The sequence below is a fragment of the Atractosteus spatula genome, chromosome 18 (genome assembly GCF_055471065.1).
Source record: "Atractosteus spatula isolate fAtrSpa1 chromosome 18, fAtrSpa1.hap1, whole genome shotgun sequence".
Lineage (NCBI taxonomy): Eukaryota > Metazoa > Chordata > Actinopteri > Semionotiformes > Lepisosteidae > Atractosteus > Atractosteus spatula.
The window spans coordinates 3,033,331-3,052,757 of record NC_142723.1 but is presented as its reverse complement, the minus strand read 5'-3'; the positions used below and the strand labels follow the sequence as shown (position 1 = coordinate 3,052,757).

General features: G+C 39.1%; 1 protein-coding gene across 1 annotated transcript in view; it reads right to left on the bottom strand.

Annotated features, from left to right (window-relative positions):
- Window positions 1-308: 308 nt before the first annotated feature.
- Window positions 309-19,427, bottom strand: part of gsg1l (gsg1-like) — a 30,382-nt gene continuing 11,263 nt past the window's right edge. Inside the window, exons 2-5 of the mRNA XM_088936211.1 lie at window positions 19,373-19,420; window positions 10,713-10,865; window positions 5,465-5,576; window positions 309-2,444 (exon numbers count right to left, since the gene is read on the bottom strand). Of these exons, the coding sequence (XP_088792337.1) occupies window positions 2,144-2,444; window positions 5,465-5,576; window positions 10,713-10,865; window positions 19,373-19,420 (614 nt within the window). The 3' untranslated portion in view covers window positions 309-2,143. The remainder of the gene's footprint in view (window positions 2,445-5,464; window positions 5,577-10,712; window positions 10,866-19,372; window positions 19,421-19,427) is intronic.

The following is a 19,427-nucleotide window of genomic DNA, read 5'->3' as shown; positions in this document are numbered from 1 at the left end:
ATACTAACTAAATGCAATATTGCAAAGAATTGAAATTTTATCTAATCTTCCTAGGGAGTGAGGATATGTTTAGAGGTTTATTTTTAACATTTATTTATTGCTGTTTCTCCTATAATGGGTTACGATTCTTCTGCCTGTTTCTTAAAGAAATTTATCACTGATCATATCACTTTGCCTGTGTTTTTTATTAAGCTTTTGCAACCTAGAAAGAGTGAGAGATTGTCCTGTTAGAACACCTTGCTGGAATTATAAAACCTGATAAACCTACAGTGTGGATCTAGCCTTGAATGAAGCAAAATAGCCATGTCCCATTCCCTTCAGTTTTCTTTTATTATTTACACTGTACGTAATGAAAATAGGATTCTGGAAACCAGCATTGTGCTTGTTGAATACAGACCTTATGAACATCACAATGAGAGAGAAACAGTGCAGGACATGACACAACTCTCCTGCAATTTTTTATCCAAGCTGCAAACTGCATGGAGGAGCACAGGATATTAATCTCCTTTCTGTACCGTAGTCTTACAGAGGCTTGAATTCTGCCACTGATTTTTTATTTCTTCCCATAAAATGAAAAGCACATTCACATACATGTGTATCACAGATATTGAGTTACGGATCCCACATCTTTCACGTGATATGAAAGTCATGTCTATGAATTCGTTTATAAGAGTGGATGCAGTATGTATGGGGAAAGTTAAATTTGTATGCAAATACAGTATAGGCACGAGTGGAGCTGAGGGCCACCAAATATGCTATGGAAACTCTAGCAAGACTGTGAATTTCATTTATTTTTCCTGCTCAAGCATGATTGCGAGGTTGTTTATTGGCAAGTCTTTTGCTCATGCTTCCTGGTTGAAGATATTCCACACTGTAATAAAGCTCCGAGTCTAGGACACTCCCAACAGAAGGAGAAGAAAAGCAAAGATCGATGAAGACGTGTGGGAAACTTGTGGGATATTTGTGCAAAATACATGGGTGCATCCCGATCCCCCCTCTTCACAGCATGTTTTCAGCTTTACTGCGCTGTGTTTTATGCGCTCCCTATTAACTAAAGATTGTTTCTAAAGTAAACAATGGGCCTGTTTGTTAAACAAGGACAAAATGGTGGTACAAATGAAAACGGATTTCTATTAAGGCAGTCTCTGTAAATAAAGCAGTCTTAACATACAGTATGGATTGGGTAATTGTCAGTCTAGCTGTAATTTTTTTCACGTACATGTAAATTTGCTTTTTCGTCCATGTCTTTTATAGCTATAAAAAGAGACACTATCTTTACCTACATAAAATATGCATTTTCTAAATGTATACAATCACACAGAATGGTTTTGTATTTTGCACACACCAAATTTCCGAATAATATGCCTCTATACCCTCACATCAGTGATGTTTCATAGTAATTGCCCAGAGATGTCAAATATTATGCCTTATGTCTTATTATATTAGTCATGTCTGCTTTAAGACTGACAAAAGCCAATCATCCACTTAAACAGTAACATACTGAAATAGTACACATTGCGTCAAGCTGGATGAATGCATTGCAGGGATGTGCTGGAATTGTTTCACTTCAAGCCATTTGAAATGATTACTATGTAAGGGCAGTGACAATCTCACTCATTACAACCAACACACCCACTTATTTTTCATGATGACCCCTGCTTTTCCTATCCCAAATTCCCTCAAAATGTAATAATTACAACAAAAAAAACTTAAGTGAACTGTTCTCCGTTTTTAGAAACTCCACCTGCAAACAAAGTATCAGACCTTGTTACAAATGAACAGGTCTTTTAGGAAAACAACCAACATTCTGTATGTTCAAAAGTCCATCTAAGCAGGTAAACCAACCTACCCGTTCTTGGGTACTGAAGAATTAAATGGATCTTGTCTACTGTACTTTATAAGAAAAAGAAAATAAAGAAGCAGAACATCGAATTCTGATCTATATTTGGCCCAAGAAAAACACTTCAAGCCAGAAAAGGGAATCTCCAGATCAGAAGCACAGCTGGTGAGATGCACGTCTATCACCAGACGTTCTGTGAAACGTTGGTCTTGGAGATTGGATCACAGGTGCCCTCTGCGTGCTTGGTTTGGAATTTTTGATTGTTGGAAATGAGCGGATCTCCATTCTCTGCCCTCTCTGCCCTCAGCACTGTTCCTCTCCCAGGGACTCTGGGATCTCTCCCAGGTCCATAGACGCTGCGGGCCCGAGCGGTTTGCCCCCACTGGCCCCTGGGCCCGGAAACACCTCCACCGAGCTGGAGATGGACTGAACGGACCTGTCCCGGAAGTAGCTGAGAGCTTCCTGGTCAATGAAAGTCTGCTCCTCCCGGAGGCCCTGCTCGAACATCTTGCGCTTGTGCCGAAACTCAATGACAGTCTTTGTGTAAGAGTTCAGCGTGGTGACGGAGGCAGCCATGCAGCAGGTGAAGGAGCCCCAGGCCAAGCTGAGCAAAGACGGGAAAAGAAAAGAGGAACAGGGTCAGACTGTGACCTGGAGGCACCATTTATCACCTCATAACTCTTTACATTAGAGTCAGACAATTACAGGCAATGTCTCCAACTCTAGCAGGAATAAAGGTGGGAATTCGGACTTTACTGGCTTCACTGACAGGGAGGTGAAGACTTACCGTTCATCTTAAAGGTCTTAAACAGGGATTATAACCTAACTAACACCAATGCCAATATTCCTTGTATGTTTTCAGATTCCACATAGGCTTTCTCACACTATTATTTGACAAAAATATTTTTTGGGTTAAGATTCATCAGTCCAGGTGGAAGCAATGGTATTTTCACCTGATCAGGAGTCACTGTTCCGCTTACATTTTTCTGCATTCTTTATGACTTGGACTGATGAGAAATCACAAGCTTTCAAAATTTTAAATGCCTAAGGGGAAAGGAGCTACACCAATGAGAAGTTATTTTCAGAGCCTGCAACAGGCAGGCAGAGAAAAGTAAATCAGCAGACAGCTGAGGACAAAATGAAGCAATTGCAGCTTGTTGCTAAAACCACCGATGGGGCAAACTCTATAATTCAGCCACTGCAAATAGTGTTGCTTCCTGGCCTGCGCAGTCAGAACGGTGAAGGTGTTTCATGACATATCCACGTACACAAATATCATAACAAAATGATCATTGTCTTTCAATTGAGCAACATCAGTGTCAACAAAACTTCATTTTCTATTTTCTCTTTGTCCTTTTCATCCTGACAAGTGCTGCTTATTTACAAGTGAAAATTTGAAAACCAGTTCCACCGGATGGTACTGTGTTCGTATTCTGGCTCACACTTTTGAGTTGACAAAAAACATTCTTTACAGACAATACTTTTTCAGCACTAAACCACCCTGACCTCTCGGTGAACAGAATCCAGACACTCAGCCACAGTCTTCAGATTTAACTGAATTAGGGTCACAAGCTGGGGTGGTGTTAATAAACTGAAGATTGAAAACAAACTGGAAGCTTAGAATCCGAAACAGTGCAGGGGGGAATTTGCACCTGTTTCTCAGTCTTATTTTTTGTGAGTCCATAGGTTAGTGAGTAAAACTCCCTTTCAAAGGTTAATGAGCCAATATCGCATGTCGCATCACTATTTCATGATGTTTCAGACCTTTAAAAAATGTTATTGTAATGTCAAAGAGAGAATTGGTTGTCAAAAATCGCTTTTGAAAATCGGTCTCGAGATCTGAGGCAGGAGTGGATTTAAAACCATTCGGTTTTGAATGGAAAACAGTGAATGACACACATCCTTGTTTCTATGGGCCCTCTGTTCCTAAGAAACCTCTACTTTGACTCAACTGCTTTCAAAGTCAATATAGTCTCCGCAGTAATTCACAAAACACAGATTGCTTGTTCAAACATTTATGACTGGTGCAATTTCCAAGGAAACCATAACCAGCAAAACATAAAACAAAGGAAAAGAGGGGAACACTTCTTAGACTCGTGCTATGAAATCCAGGCTAAATGCACTTGCAGATGATTATTTTTTTTATTACTATTATCTTATATTATGCCAGTTTACAAAACTCTCAGGGTCGACATTCTTCTTTCAGCTCGTTTCTATGGAAACCTCAGCTGGCATTTGTCCTCCACAGGAGAACTGTATAAAAAGTCCAAGCTGTTTATCATAATAAAAAAACAAGAGTGAAAGGAAGTAATTACTTGCACACCCACATTCAAAGTATTAATTTATATGACCCTAGCTCTTGAAAGCATTCTATTTCTTAAACTTATAACCAAAACACAAGCAGAGCCTAAAATCACAGCCTTGGTTAAAGCAGACTGGTCCTTACTAAAAGCAGTAATTCACAGTCAAATTTGTTTTTGGTTGGAAAAAGCCGATTGTATTTCATATCCCACAGGTTTCAACTTGAAGCAGTGGTGCCGAATCAGTTTTTGTTTACTGATGGACTGGCTGTTGATAACAAGAATGACTTCCATTCGGAAATTCTGATCATGCACAGTTTAAAAGCAAGAGAATTGGCTAATCATAACTCCTGTGCCAGTTTAAATAATCCTCCATAATCAGGGTCTTTCACAAGGAGAGCACGAGACTGAGAGCTTTGGAAGTCCGCAATCAGTGCTGAAAAAACTGCCTATGGTGGGATGGTAATATACTCCGAATAGACTTTAGATTTGGATCGCAGGGATAATTAGCACTCAGAGCTGTGTGGAAAATCACTGCAGGGGTCACAGAGTTCTCACTGAACAGCTTTGTTTATTTCTCGAGTTCAGAAGCCGTAGACTCAAGAAAGTATATTTTTTTCTTGAAATACCACCTGTTATAAGTCATGGTCTACTTTATTGTTGTGAAGAAATGCTTTAAAGAGATTTAATCATTAACAGTAAACTTTTTTTTCTTACATTATAATTAATGATCTTTATAGACTAAGAAACAGCAAGTTATGAATTAAGTCTTCAAAATCTCTGTTCTTATTCTAAGCTCTTTCACGGGTTCAGTGAGGTCATTATAAAACATGCTGTGGTCACAACTGATGTTCTTCTGGGATTATTCTTTTAATTGTGCACCAAATTGTTCATTCTTTAATACGCAACCCATTACAGTGTGATTTACGTGGATTGCTGCTTGAGGGGGGAACTATTACTATCTGAATTAATTTAAGAAGAGGAAATGTTTGTGTTCATGTTCCACACACACTGTAGCACTAGAATAAGGGTTGGGAGCCAGAAGAAGAGTATTTTTGTTCTCTATTCACATGAGCACAACTTGTCACATTCCTCTAAGAAATGGAGACTGATCTTTCATCCAGTCCACCTATGGGCACCCCTGAATAAACAGGTTGAGACGAATGGGGCAACCGTGCAAACCGGCCACTCTCTGCATGCAGACCACAGCTCTGTAAGAAGCCCAGGATCAGGTCCAGACTCCCTAATGTGTCGCCACACCTCAGTGTTGACCAACCCGGGATGCCTTCTATCAAAACTTTAACACAAAAGCAATCATACTGACCAAAAGGACCACCCATAGTCCCAGGTGTGTGGCCTCCAGTCCTCTGGCCCCAAGCTGACAGTCACCTGGAACACCTGTGTGTACATCATGTGGGCCACCATCCCCAGGAGACCTAAAAAAACACCACACACTGGCACGATGACTCCACAGCTTCTGTGCAATGACAATATTCCTCTAATACTAATCTGTCAATACGGAGTTCAGACACTGCTGTAGGGATGTAAGAAGTCATAGCACAGTGCAGTGTTGAAGGAAGTTCATTACTGATGGCCGACCACAGAGCAAAACAGACGTACTGTATCTTTGCTCTGTTCCAACACACCAAGTATCAGGTTTTCCATACTTTTCACCCACTTACATACTTCTCCACTTCAAAAGGGAGAAGTTCACAAAGAATCATTAAAGAGTAGTAAGATTAAGAAAACATTAACGAAAACCATATAGAGCTATTTGAGTATACCGCTGTGGGAGAACTCTTTCTTGATCGGTTAAATAAGACCTTTAATGAAGAATGAAAGTGTTCAAGACACTTTATAAATTAACTAAAACTGCACATCAGCTATTAAAAAAGTGATACATTTTCCCCACATACTGTCATTTATGGCTAAAATTCACAACTCATGAAAAACAGGTTCCCTCTTCCAATTGACGTTGTTTATTCATTATGACTTTGCTCACATGCTCATTGTGAAAATAAGTGACGCTTAAGACAGCTCTTTTCATCTTCTTGGTTTCCCAAGTCTGTCTTTATGACTTGGATTGTAAGAATAATCGGGTTTAATTGCATTCAGAGTAGGATCCTGTCAAGAATTTGTTTCTTCTCATAACTCAACCAAATAGCTTTTTAATAGGAGATCTAATTAAACCATCTTTTATCTTATCAAAGCACCCCGTTTCAGTGTACTGGTATATCACATCACATTTTGTTCTCCTTTACCTTATTTCTGTTCAATCATAGTGGCTAACTGCACCTTTTAATCATGACTTGAAGATTTCACATTGCTCTCTAGCTTCCCTTTTGATTGTAAGCCTTTCAACACAGAGAACAAAAGTAAAAGACCGCTAGAAATAGAATCCAGGTATCTTTCCAAAAAAAAAACTTTTCTACCCAACTAAATCCTTCTCATGTCAAGCCCTGAACAAAGATGTCTGTTCACTTGGTACAAATTTCTACAGCTTCACTTTTAGCATTGCCCAGGAAGATAAGGTTTAAGATGGTCTGAATGTATTTGTACTGTAACTATGGCATAAACGGAATACCACAGATATTAAAGCTTTTAAAATTACAAGTCTATCTAGCTGTTATTGGTTTATTCATAATTGTTTTCTCAGGGTGTGTGTGGGGTGGGTGGTTATTTACACATTGTCAGCTGTTGAATGTGTACGTTAAGCAGGGAATAGGAGTCTTGCCATTGTGCAGTAAAACAGGCTGTGTAGTAAACTCAGTTATTTAATAAAAACTTCATGTTCTTCTTTCCCTATACATGTACAGCTCCAATGTGACACAGAAGAAACAATTTGTCTGTTAATAAGCTACAATATATGGGTCTGTCTCTCATGACTAAATTAGAAGAGGAGTTTTGGAAATTTCTGTTGGCACAGTAAGATAACGGCCTGAGAACTTCTAACCTTTGATGGATTGATTGATGTAGTCTTCCTGTATTAATTGAAATCCCTTTCAGGAAATCAAAGAAAAAAACATTGGTAACTACAGCAACTACATCCAACATCATTCTGAAATACCACTACTTAAATACGCATTAACGATTCAGGTCCCTAAAACCCATTTATTACTGATAGGTAAAGAGTTTCCTATCTGCTAATCAGCCCATTTCTCTCCATTAGGCCAACCTACTGTAACTCTCTTCTCACGGAAGGGGAAAGGGATGGTCGTGGGGTTGTTGAGAGAGCTGGAGAACACTCCAGAGGTGAAGAACAGCACGAAAGATGTTACCACTGGCCTGGGCCACGGAACCTGGAAATTTTCTGTCCCAGTGTTTCGTCTAATCATTCGTGTTTATGCAACCAAGTTGAGGCACTGCACTTTTTAATTTTCCAATTTGATTTATCTTACCTCTAATACAGTAAGAGTCTAATGTGCCACCTGGGAGAATGTCACAGTTAATGGACCAGGCTGTGCCTGAAAGACGGAGCTGAAATACACTTTTACAGCTAATGTTCATACATTGAAACATAAATAAATGAATTGCTTAACAGACAAAGTGAAGACGCTCACCTGATTAAAGGTGTATGGCTGATAATCATGACTTATAAACTGATCATTTAAGAAACTATATCTTTTTGATTCCCAAATACTAATCTCTGATAAATTCTAAACCTGAAATACTGTGTAAAGCTGTTTTTGGTTTACTGTTTATTTTTTCTTTAAGTCTTTTATAAAGTTATTTAAAAGTATAGAAGTATGTAAATGGGTGAAAAGTATGGAAAATGCATACTTTCAGCACAATAATTTCTTTAAATGGTACAGCATATCTCCCTGGAAAAATCTCACTCCCACCCACCATACTGTGGATATTGAGAAACCTGCTTTCTTCACATTAGTTAAACAGCTACCCTAAAAAAAAATTAAATTTTGGAAATTGATTTTTTTCCCCGAGAGTTTTAGGAAAGCACAACGTGATGTACCTTGTGGTTGAAATGAAAACATGCTAAAATAATACAACTATTCAGTCACTTTTTAAACAATTCACAAAGGGTATCTCCAAAGCTGACGAAATTTGAAATATCTGTCAAAAATATATATTTTTAACAAAATGCCAAATGTTCTTTAAAATAAAATCAAGGAGCCCTGGCAGACTTTGGAGACCCCTTGAAATGCCCCCATCTGCCTGTTTGGAAAAGGTCTGAACTAGACGACAAGCAGCTTTCAGCTGGAGGAACAGAGCTAGAAGAGACATTTCCCACTTCCTTGTGATGAGTCTCTAACACAAGCCAGATGAAGATATGAATGCTTAAATAGTGTCGTTGTATAACATCACTTTAAAGTTATACAAACCATGAGACAGTGGAGTGCAGTTCTTCGATCTTGAGAGATGGATGTATTTATTTGAGGAGTCACTACTAATAAGTTATACAAAACTACTTTGCTTTAGGGCTGACAGCCAGACCAATGAAACACTTCATATGAAAGATAAAACATTTTCCAAATCTGATCATTATATTTTTTACAGGTTCCAGACCAGCAAGATTTAGTTCCAAAATGAACAAGGATTTGGTGAACTATGTGCAAATCTGAGCAGAAGGGTATGTTGTTGTACAGTATATACTGTATCTGCAGTGGAGTGTATTCTGGTTGAGATAAAGACAGAAACATTAATTAAGATTGGGAGACAGGATGTTATAGAGCATCAGAGGGATTAATTGAACACATGGCTTGTACCAGACTTATATAATGCCACAGGTTTATGTAATGAATTGCTCCTGACAGCCTAGTCAATACAGCTTGATCACTCTAATCCAGAGCATGAAGGATAGATGTCATTCCTAATTATAGCCAGCCTCCTCCAGGGAAAAGGTTCCCTTCTGATTAATAAGAGGTCTAGGTTAGAGAAGTCTTGTGCAACCCACCCTGATAACAGATCAGGAAAAAGGAGCCAAGAGTGTAGGATCACATTATTGTGATTAATAGTCTGAAGCCGAAATTGGGGTTAGATACAAGAGAATGCATATGAATACTTTCGAATCTGAAAATTAATTTTGTCCATTTACTATGTAAAACAGCATGATGTTTAATTTTTATTTAGCCGGGGGGGCTAGGCATTACGTAGTCAGAGGTGGTCCTTGGTGGTAAAACAGAAAGACAGAAGTGAAGGAGCCTACACGTCTGTAAGAGAGCCACATGGACAGAGTGGAGTGGAGATGTGAAGACCACCAGCCTGAGGTACAGACAGACAGATATTTCTTCATTCCTTTCCTGGACTGCTTACTGATTGCTGTATGCTAAGAAGAACAAAATAAACAAAACACTGACCAAGGGGTCCAAATGGGTTTCACAAATGAGGTACAAAGTGCAGTGGCATCAGCTTGAAAGGTATCGATGTCAGAATAAGACAGATGCCCACAGCGGGGGCTGGCATGCGCCCTTTCTTCACCAAGTGTATCTGTGCGCAGAGACAGCAAGGTGTGTGTCATGGTCAGTGGGCCAGGCATGTTCTGGTTCATGCAAACAATATAGAATACCCACATTTAGTTATGGCAATTTAGAAAATAATCTGTCCGCTTGTTTGAGCACCTACTGTATGAAACACTCCAGGAATGTTTAGGAATCTCCAACAACACTTTTAGCAAAGATTGCTATTTTTTTTTTGGGGGGGGGGGGGGGGGGCATTTTCTTTCTGCAGGTCAGAAAAACTCAAGAGTCACACTTGCCATGAGTCTCATCCAGAAAGAGAGCGGGGAAAAAAAATTAGACCGAGACGCTCACTCCACGTCTAGCCTAATGGTTGACTGGAATTAAAGGGCCTTTTCAGGATAAAAAGCGCAGTGCTGTAGGCCCTCAAACAAACAAATCTTAATTTGAAACTGGCAGCTGTTCTGACTTCTTGACAGCTAGGATTAAGCACGATGTAGCCTGTACTAGAAGATAAAAAACAGACAGGTCATATTTGTGCTTTTACTACAGTTCTGTTTCCGTTCTGTTTTTCATAAAAAGAGCAAGAGCAGCTGCCATATCTATTAATATCTAGATCGTGGTCCTAGACAATGATAAAATGGATTAAAATAAACTGTAAAATCTATTTTCTGTTGTATTTCCATCCCTATTGACAGAGGGGTTTCGAACAGACAGATTTACACTTACAGATTGGTGACTTTTACATTTTTGTTGAAGGTAATATTTAATATTTTCCTGTTTGCAAGTAATTTTCGCCAGGGTAAAGAAAGAGGGATGCATAGCTGTATCGGATTAGAAGACTTGACAGAGAGTGTACAGTGATATTAACGTAGCAAAAAACAGCCACATACAGGATGAAAAATATATGCCATAAGCATTTAATCTTATTTTTTCCAAGGTTCACTGTCCCTCTGAAACAATATCTGAAATGAACACAGTCAAACTTTGTAAGGACAACAGACGTTGTGGACAAATTGCATGCTTATTTATATATAACGTGGCCTGCTGAGTCTTTTCCAGAAGCATTTTTTCTATAGCACCAAAACGGTGACTTGATTCATTTTAAGTTCAGCAATAAGATCTAAAGTAAAAGCCTCATCATTGAGGGCACGTTACCTGAGAGCACAGTGAAAACAGCAGCAAAGGCATTCAGTTTCAGTCCATCTATCATGTTGCTTGAGTGAAAGAGTTCCAGGCACATTAGACTGAAGCCAACGACCAGGAGCATGATGTATAGCACCTCAGACACCACCGACAGCCAAAGGACACCTGAAGTACAAGACAGACACATTACTTAACATTTGTTTCAGGATCCATATTTTCTTGTCTTTTCAGAGCCATTAACATGGTCGCAGAAGGAGGTATAAATACAATCATTCACTGGGGCCAGAACGTCATGCGATTAGTGTTTCAATGGCACCAAGTCTGACTTTTGAAGGACAACTTTAACTGTTTTCATGAGCTGCTTATTCCTCTAAGAACATGAGGAGAGGCGGGGTATTTCATGAGAGCTATTCTTCCACAGCTAAGGCAGAAAGAAAAGGAGCAGCTGATCTGTGAAGGTGGGAAGTAAAACGTCCGCAGGAAATACAGTGATGGCTCTTGGCCTTGCCAAGTTCTCCAACTCTTAGCTTCGCAATATTCTGTGCAATAAGGACAGCTTTTTTTTCTTGAAAGGATTACATAGTCTTTGTTGCCTGAATGTGGAACCACTAAGACACATCAAAACTGTCTTTTTTTGAAAGACAAATGTGATAGAATTTTCTTTATTTGTCAAACGTCTGGTTAATGGGCCTAGAAAGACTTATAATAAGTGCATCATGGAGTTTATCAGTATAAAAAAGAGACTGTTCTATAGACTGTACAGTGTGTGCATGAACCCATTTTGATCCTGTTGCAAAACCACTGGCGAAGCACACATCTTTTTGTTTAGTGCTTTAAAATGAAAAGGCCATACAGAGCATAGAAGAGACAGATGGATGATTATCACACAATCACAGTGCAGCTTCAGCATCTATTTTTTACTATTGATAGAAAGTTAAGGCAATTCTAAATTAAAACATTTGGATTTATCCCATTTGAGACCGAGAACATGTTCACACATTGTTTATGCTCTGTACTGCATATCCTCTATAGACCTGTGGCATACAACTTAAATATATAAATCCAGACCTAACCTGTAGAATTTACCTCTGAACATTTCAAATTCTACATTTCTGTTTCTATGTCAATCTGTGTTATTTTATGAGTTTCAAATGTGAAACAAAAGCTCACACATCGCAGAATGCCTTAATTATCAAGGGACGATTTCAGTTGCAAAAGTAGTGTTTTGGGATTTCTGCTGTAAAATACGCATATGCAATTTGAAATTGACTATGTTATCACTATGTTAGAATGTTTTGATGTACGGAAGGCACAAGAGAAATAACTGACATTTATCATGATTTTTTACCTGTGATATCTAAAGATTCTGAGCTTTGTCAGAAATGGATTTCCCAGAGGAAGAAAGGGATTACAGACAGACAAGTTTACACCTGTGCAAGAAAGCCCCAGTGCTAGCTACTGTAGAAGAATACTGTTACCCTCCAATCCCTTCATCTCCTTTCAGCTCTCTGCATTCAGCACCATGGACAGCTGCTGCTGCACTTGGGCACTGGGCCATTGCGAAGCCTTGAAGGACAGTAATGAGCAGAGATCTCGGCAACTGCAATTCTTTACAGACCTGGACATTTTAAAATTCATTTGGAAAATAAAATGGTCACTGCCCGAATAACTCTCACACTCGGTTTGTATGTGTCTGTTTAAAGAAAGAGATAGTATGGGTTTTATCCCTTTCCAGCCCACTGTTTTAAGTGCATAGATTTGTTTTTGTTTTTCTTTAAAGGTATTAACTTGCTATGGATGTCAAACTCACTTGGGTTCTTCCTTGAGAATCTACCAATTATTTGCACATTTACTCAATATTTTGGGGGTTGCACTATACTTAGGTGCAAGGCTAATAAGACAAATTTAAAGGGATTTAACAGCTGATTATATCATAATCACAGGTTAATTTTCTGTTGTATCTCTCAACTATAATTCCTCTGCCTACGTTCCAGTGGCAACTATCAAATAATTCATCAACACCTACTAGAATCTGAAAATACATTTCTTAAACTTATGTTTTTACACACAGTGTAATTGCCAAATCGCCTTCCACACTGACACAATACACTGCGTCCTTGTTCGGTGTTTCAGCATGGTGTTTTCTGCTCACCAGAAGACAGACACTGGAGGATCACGCAAGCTGTTCAAAAGAATGGCAGAAGGGTCTTCTGCCATTCGTCAAGGATGTGTTGGTACAAATCACCAATGGTAATGTTTTATTGAAACCTCTGTTGAAAAGACAGCTGACAGCAAAATGAATGGTTCAGTTTGAAAGCGTTCATCAGGAGGAATGTTGTGGGAGCATTGCTGCATATAGCTGCCCCAGACAAAGAAAGATTGCAGGCAGTGCTTCTGTCGCTTGATAAATAAACAGTTTTGCACCTTGCTACTCATTTTAATAACAATAAATCTGGGAACTTTGTTTTTAATTTCATCTGCAGTTTCCTAACTGGCAAACAGCTCTTTCTGCTGCAGTGCAGTAACAATTGAGGGTCAATATAAATTGCTTGTCCAGACTATTGTCATAATTTAGTTCATGTAGGAGGGATGTCAGGTTTGCAGCAAATGGGATTAATATTGAGTGCCTTGATTCTGGCTGAAGTTAATAATAGCTTTAACAAAAACAGGATTGAGTGGAAATATCTAGGGTCATATCTGGATTATACAGAAGGGTTTAATGGCTTTGGGATCAGATTTCAACACAGTGGTAAAAATGGTATTTGCTAACTCTCCGGCCACAGTATTAACAAGCAACAAATGTTCTCAGTTTATTATTTCCTTGGGTCATTTTCCGAGATGCCCCCTTTCACCACCATTGGTTGCCTTACCTTTGGAACATCTAGCTCCAACTTGACAGTTCATAAAGTTGCTGTTTGTACCCCTATTGTCCTTAATAATGCTTAGCATTGCATATTTCTTTATGCAGATGATAGCTTGTTATATGTAGAAAATGTATCTTAAACCTGGCCCCATCTGCTAACTAATTTTGCAGATTTTGGAGCTCTATCAGGATATAAACCTTAACAGTCCATCTGTATTAGTGCCATTCAATTATACACTGGATGCACTATGCACTGGCCTCTGTCTGTGTCTGTTTCTCAAACACTTCACATACCTTGGCATTGAGAATTATTCTTCATCTGCTCTCACAGAAAACAATTTTAAAAGCGTTTTCAAACAGGTGGACATTGACTTGAACAGATGGACTCATTTTCCTAGTTGTCTTCAAGCTTGTGTCTCTAAAATAAAATGAACGTGTTTCTTTGTTTAAATTTCTTTGATTCTATGATTCTTCCCTTTTTCCCCATTTGGCTATTGGGATAAATTGCACTCTAACGTTCCAAAATTCAAACGGAAAGGAAAGTGACCACATATTGATTTTTCACTTTATGGCAGGAAAGAGACCTGTCTGCAGGAGACCTGCCTTGGCCAAAGTTCAGATTTTATTTGTTTTCTTGTGTTTTGCGGCCATTGTCTGCTTGCTTGGAAGTCTGGTATCGCCACGTAGACTTCAAAATCAGATTTACACTGAGGTCTCATTTACAGATATTGTAAACAGCATTTTAGCCCCATAATTATTACACAATTAATTAAGATCTGGCATTCTGTAGAGACTGCTTTTTGGCCGCATAATTACACAATTAATTAAGGCTTGGCCTTCCGTAGAAGACATGGCATCCCATCTCTCCTATTTTTTATCATAAACTCATTACAGGCAATTCATCTTTTTCACATTTGCACACACCTGTATGGTATGCTTTCCATATGAATTGAACTGCCATGGCAAAACCATCCATGAAGCACATATAACTGACTTGTCAAAACTGAATAACGTCATTTCAAAGTCCCAGAAAAAAAAAGGCAGTTAGACTGATGGATGACACTGAGAATATGTAGCTACAGGGAAACAAGGCACTTAAGCTCCTTTGTGAAAAGCAGAAAATACAGATGAAAGTTGCTATCAAACTACAAGAAGGAGGTACATATTGTGACAAAGGACATCCATTTTCAGAGCAACAGATAAATTGCAATCACTGGCAGGAAAAGTTTACATAATGACAAAGCAGCCTTTTTTATTATTTGCCAGTTCACGTGGGCAATACTGTATGTTGGTTTGTGTTGTGCGGTCCGTCGAGTTTCTGGGGCTGTTTTGCCTGAGGTGATGTTTAGATTCTTCAGTCCCTCACACCACATCCTGAACAAATCTGACAGGGAGGACGATCAAGTTGGTGGAGGAGGAGATCATGGGATGTGACCGGCTGTCCTTCTGAATAAAAGAGTTTGTTCAATGACAACAGAGACGTAATAAAAGTATAAAGTAACACAATTTGAATAGCCAGGGAACATAACAGCCAAGGCTCCCTAGTATAGTGACTAAAATCTTTCTTATTTGATAAAAACAAAGTCATTAAAATATCAATAACATATTAATGCATTTATAATGCATAAGTCTGTAAGTTTTCAGGAAAAGGATTGCCATAACTCTGTTAAAGCCTGCTTCGGAACACTCTAAGATTTTGTCTGTGCAGAGATATTTTCCAACTGCTCAAATAAACCTTTCTTTCATTTCTCAGTGATCCTTTATATTTTCCTGGTAGGCGTAAAGGCTGGATGCTTATTCCTTCAGATGTCATGCCGCAGAAGTGTAACAAGCAAACATCAATCCTGTTATTTTTCTAATCACTCCACTCTTGCCCTGGAATAAACCTAACCTGAAATAAAACTGTGTTTTCTTTAGGTCTTTTAGCTCGGTGTAACATGTATTCTCCATGCATTTGTAGATTATTCATAACATAGACAATCCGAGACCCTGATCACACTGATTTCTTTGGAAAGTATTTGTTTTCTTTATTACTAACTACCAGTTGTTTTTATCTGATGCTTTCATCCAATGCAACCTACTGTACATTTGCAGCAATTATACAGCTGGGTATTTTTACAAGACATCTGGGTGATGTACCTTGTTTATAGGTTCAGCTGTAGCGTTTCACTTAAGGTTTGAACCCACAACCTTCTAGATACAGGTCCAGGACCCCCAATCACTCCAACACAATGCTGTCCTTCTAGCAGAGCTGTCCGGTGGTCTTCCCCACATGTGGTGGACAGGAACACAGATGAGTGAACAGAGGAGCCTTTGTCTTTTTCATAGCTTCTACTTGCAGTTTATTGGTGTAAAACAAACACAACCACAGGCCTCAAGCTGAAGCTGCTCATTTTCAGCACTGATAACTCATAGCTACGGATTTGCATGACAGGTGGAGGGCGATAATTAGTCTGCAAGCATCCCCAGCAAACATCCCAGCCATTGCAGAAACAAGCTTGACTGGGCATGAAATTGCTCAGCTTCTGTTACCCAACTTTAGATAAAATTCTGCGATATTGATCTCGCTCACTCCTACTATGAAATGTGCACTGCTAATTCATCAGCTGGCAGACTAGTTTATCTCTTTCTCTCTCACCTGTGCCATAAGCCTTATGTTTTGCAGTCACTGCAGAAGCTGATGCTCGGAAAGAAAAGGCCAAAAACAGAGGATGAGGCAGCTGGTGCCACAGGACATGAAGCTGCCCTGCAAGATGATGATCTTCCTTCGGAAAGACTTTCAGATGAACTGTTGCACTGAAAGGAATTGAATCCAATTGTTTTAGGAGCAATATCCCCCGAAGAGAATAAAGGCAGCATTTCCCATAAAGAAAACCCTCATTTCTTACTAATTGAAGTGTTAATGAAAATCGCACCAGGTCTTGGCTTCTGTCATTGCTCTCTTTTCTTCACAGGGAAGCGAAAGCTGACTGCAATCACAAACATGCAGCTCACGATTGTAGACATTTTTTTTGTTTGCTTAGGAGCGAGGCTGGCCTAGCTTTCTTACCTTTTGTATCTGCATATTTATTTCAATTCAATATGAATAAATGAGTCTGTAATGATACAGAACGAAGAGAAATCAATGGTAAATAACTGATAAGAACCACCTTCTAGCATTTTATACCGGTGCTCTCAAGATGGAGATTCAGGCTGAACTGATTTGTGAAATCTAGTCCCAGGCACTGGTGTGTGCTTGACACCAGAGCTGCGTTTACCTCTACAGAAACAACCCAACTGAAACTTAATGTTGTTTACTACATATTTCTTCATGATCTCTGTTAACATGAGACCTGAAGGAAGAATACCGAAGAGCGAACAGCTACTTATTTTAAATTTAAAGAAAGGATCTCCCTAGTTATGGCGATGATGACATAAGGACAATCAAAACCGGCACAGAGGGTGCAGTGCATGGAGATGGAGGCCAACAGTGTACAAGGTGAATAATGACTGAACTCATCATCTCATGCTTCACATTTTGAAATACTGACATGCTACTGTACATAATTAATTTTGTAATGCCATTAGGCCACCCAATATGTGTAAATGCATGTTGCAATAACAGTAAGATGACAATAAAAACATCCATAGCGGTGATACATACCATTGTTTCAAGCAGCGTAGGCCAATCTATTTTTCTCACAAAAGTTCTTGTGAGGTTTTAGTGTGCTTCGGCCACGCTGCAGTCCTGTCTGCCAGAGTGCATTGAAATGCAGGGAAAGGGCTTAACAGGCTTCAGGAACAGCCCTTTGTTTCTAAGAATGTCAGCTTCTTTCATGACTTCTTAACTACCTGATTGTATCGCCACTTGCAAGCACAGCCAGTCACGTTCACTGCTGCTGCTGTTTCACTTGTGAAATCTACAACAGAGAACTTTCACGAACTCCGAGGACAAGCAGTGGCGAACACTTTCTCTTAAGACAGATCAATCGGGGATAGTGTAATTAAACATATATACTGCAATTACCCACTTATAGTAAAATAAGTATCAGCAGAGAGCATTTAGTAGTAAACAGAAATACAATGCACCAGAATTGGAACAGAAATAAATGATATTCTCTAGATGCATTACAATTTGAACAAACATGATCATTTTACTGTCAGCATAATACTAAGAAAATTCAATAGACCGATTGTATTAATCCTGAATGCATTCATACAGGCTGTTGCCAGGGACAACCTACATCGTCTGAAAGATACTGACAGATTGCTCCAGTACTTGCAAAAAGAATAAAATAGGGAGAAAAGAGAGGTTTTAAACATTATCTAAATAAAAAAAAATGATTGATAGCTGAAAGAAAGCAATGCGCCCGTCTGCACAGAAAGAGGCTTTCAAAGCAGTCATACTGCTTCAATAACCCCTGGAAAGTGAAGGTATAAACCAGAAGAATGTCAGTGCGGCACTCAATTAGTGCACTGGCTCTCCCTTAATAATTTCTCTCTGGAGTTTCATTGAAAAGCAACACTGATTGGAACCGCGATTTTCTGAAATGGGTTTTCCTACTGGTTTGCTAATCGCCATCAAGCCACTGTCTTTTCCCTGGGCTTTGTGATCTGACTGGCTGGGGGGAAAAAGCTCTCCAGCCTGGTGCATCCTTCAACAGTCATAACGGAGAAACGTCTTACAGATGATGTACATTTATCTTTGCTCAATCTGATAAGGAAAGAATGAAAAGATCTCCACTTTTTTTCATCTTATCCCTTTCCACACCACGAAAGGGCTCCAAACTAATTTTAAAAGCTTACTCAGCGATCATAAGAAATAGATGTTCCAAAGAAAGAACTTCTAAACACCCTCATGTTCTTATTAGCAAGCCTCACCTGCTTCAAGGGGCCCTTCTTTCTCTGAGACAACAGTTTCTCTCACCCTTCCTGGTTTACATGATGCTCTGCACCTGTGTCGGGCCAGTGTGTTTCATGTCCTCCATCTCGGCTCTGCCCTGTGAATCGGACCCAGAGCCAATATGGTAGACTCTGGCTCATTCTCCTCTATGAGCATTAAACCCTACGTATATAATGAGTGAAGTGAATTACATCACAGGCTTCTATTCCATTTTTGCAAAGCACTGGTAAGCATTTTTCACTTTTTCTTCAACACTGTTAAATGTATGCTCTTAATGAATATGTACAAAAAACATGTAGGCTGTTCAGTGTGTAACAGGATCTCCAATCCAGCAGGTTTTCTAGGTCATCATGAAATCAGCAAAAGATATGGAGCAATTCCACTTAATCACAATTAACTGTGTTTGGTTAATTTGCTCAATGAAGTAATTTAGAGATCATTTAGAATTATAATCTAAGTACTCTTCAGCCCTTTCATTTCTTGTCCACTTAATTGGTTCAATTAAGTCATTGCAGACTGAGATTAAATGAAAACCAGAAACAAAGGCGGTCTTTGAGGACTGGTGTTGCCTACACATGAATGCTGTCTGTTGAACACTGCATTCTTTGTGTATGATCTGCATTATCATTAAAGAGAAACAGACTGTATGAATACCATATTATGTCTGAGGCAAACTTATGGGTAATGCAAATAAAGGTTACTCTCATTTAAAACTAATTTGGCAGCAAACTTGAGACGACACAAATATCTTTGCGCAGAGATGACAGGTGGTCCCATTTTCAGATATGAACACCTTCAATCCCAGTGAATAATAAATACGCCACCGAACAGCAAACTGACAAGGATAACAGATCTCGTATTTGCACAAGTTCCTGTGTCCGCTGTCAGACAGGGCTGATAGCTGGCGTAATGATAATCATTACTCACCCCTCTCCGACGCTGGGGCCAGATCAATAAAGCTTCTGCATTTCTCACCTGAAAA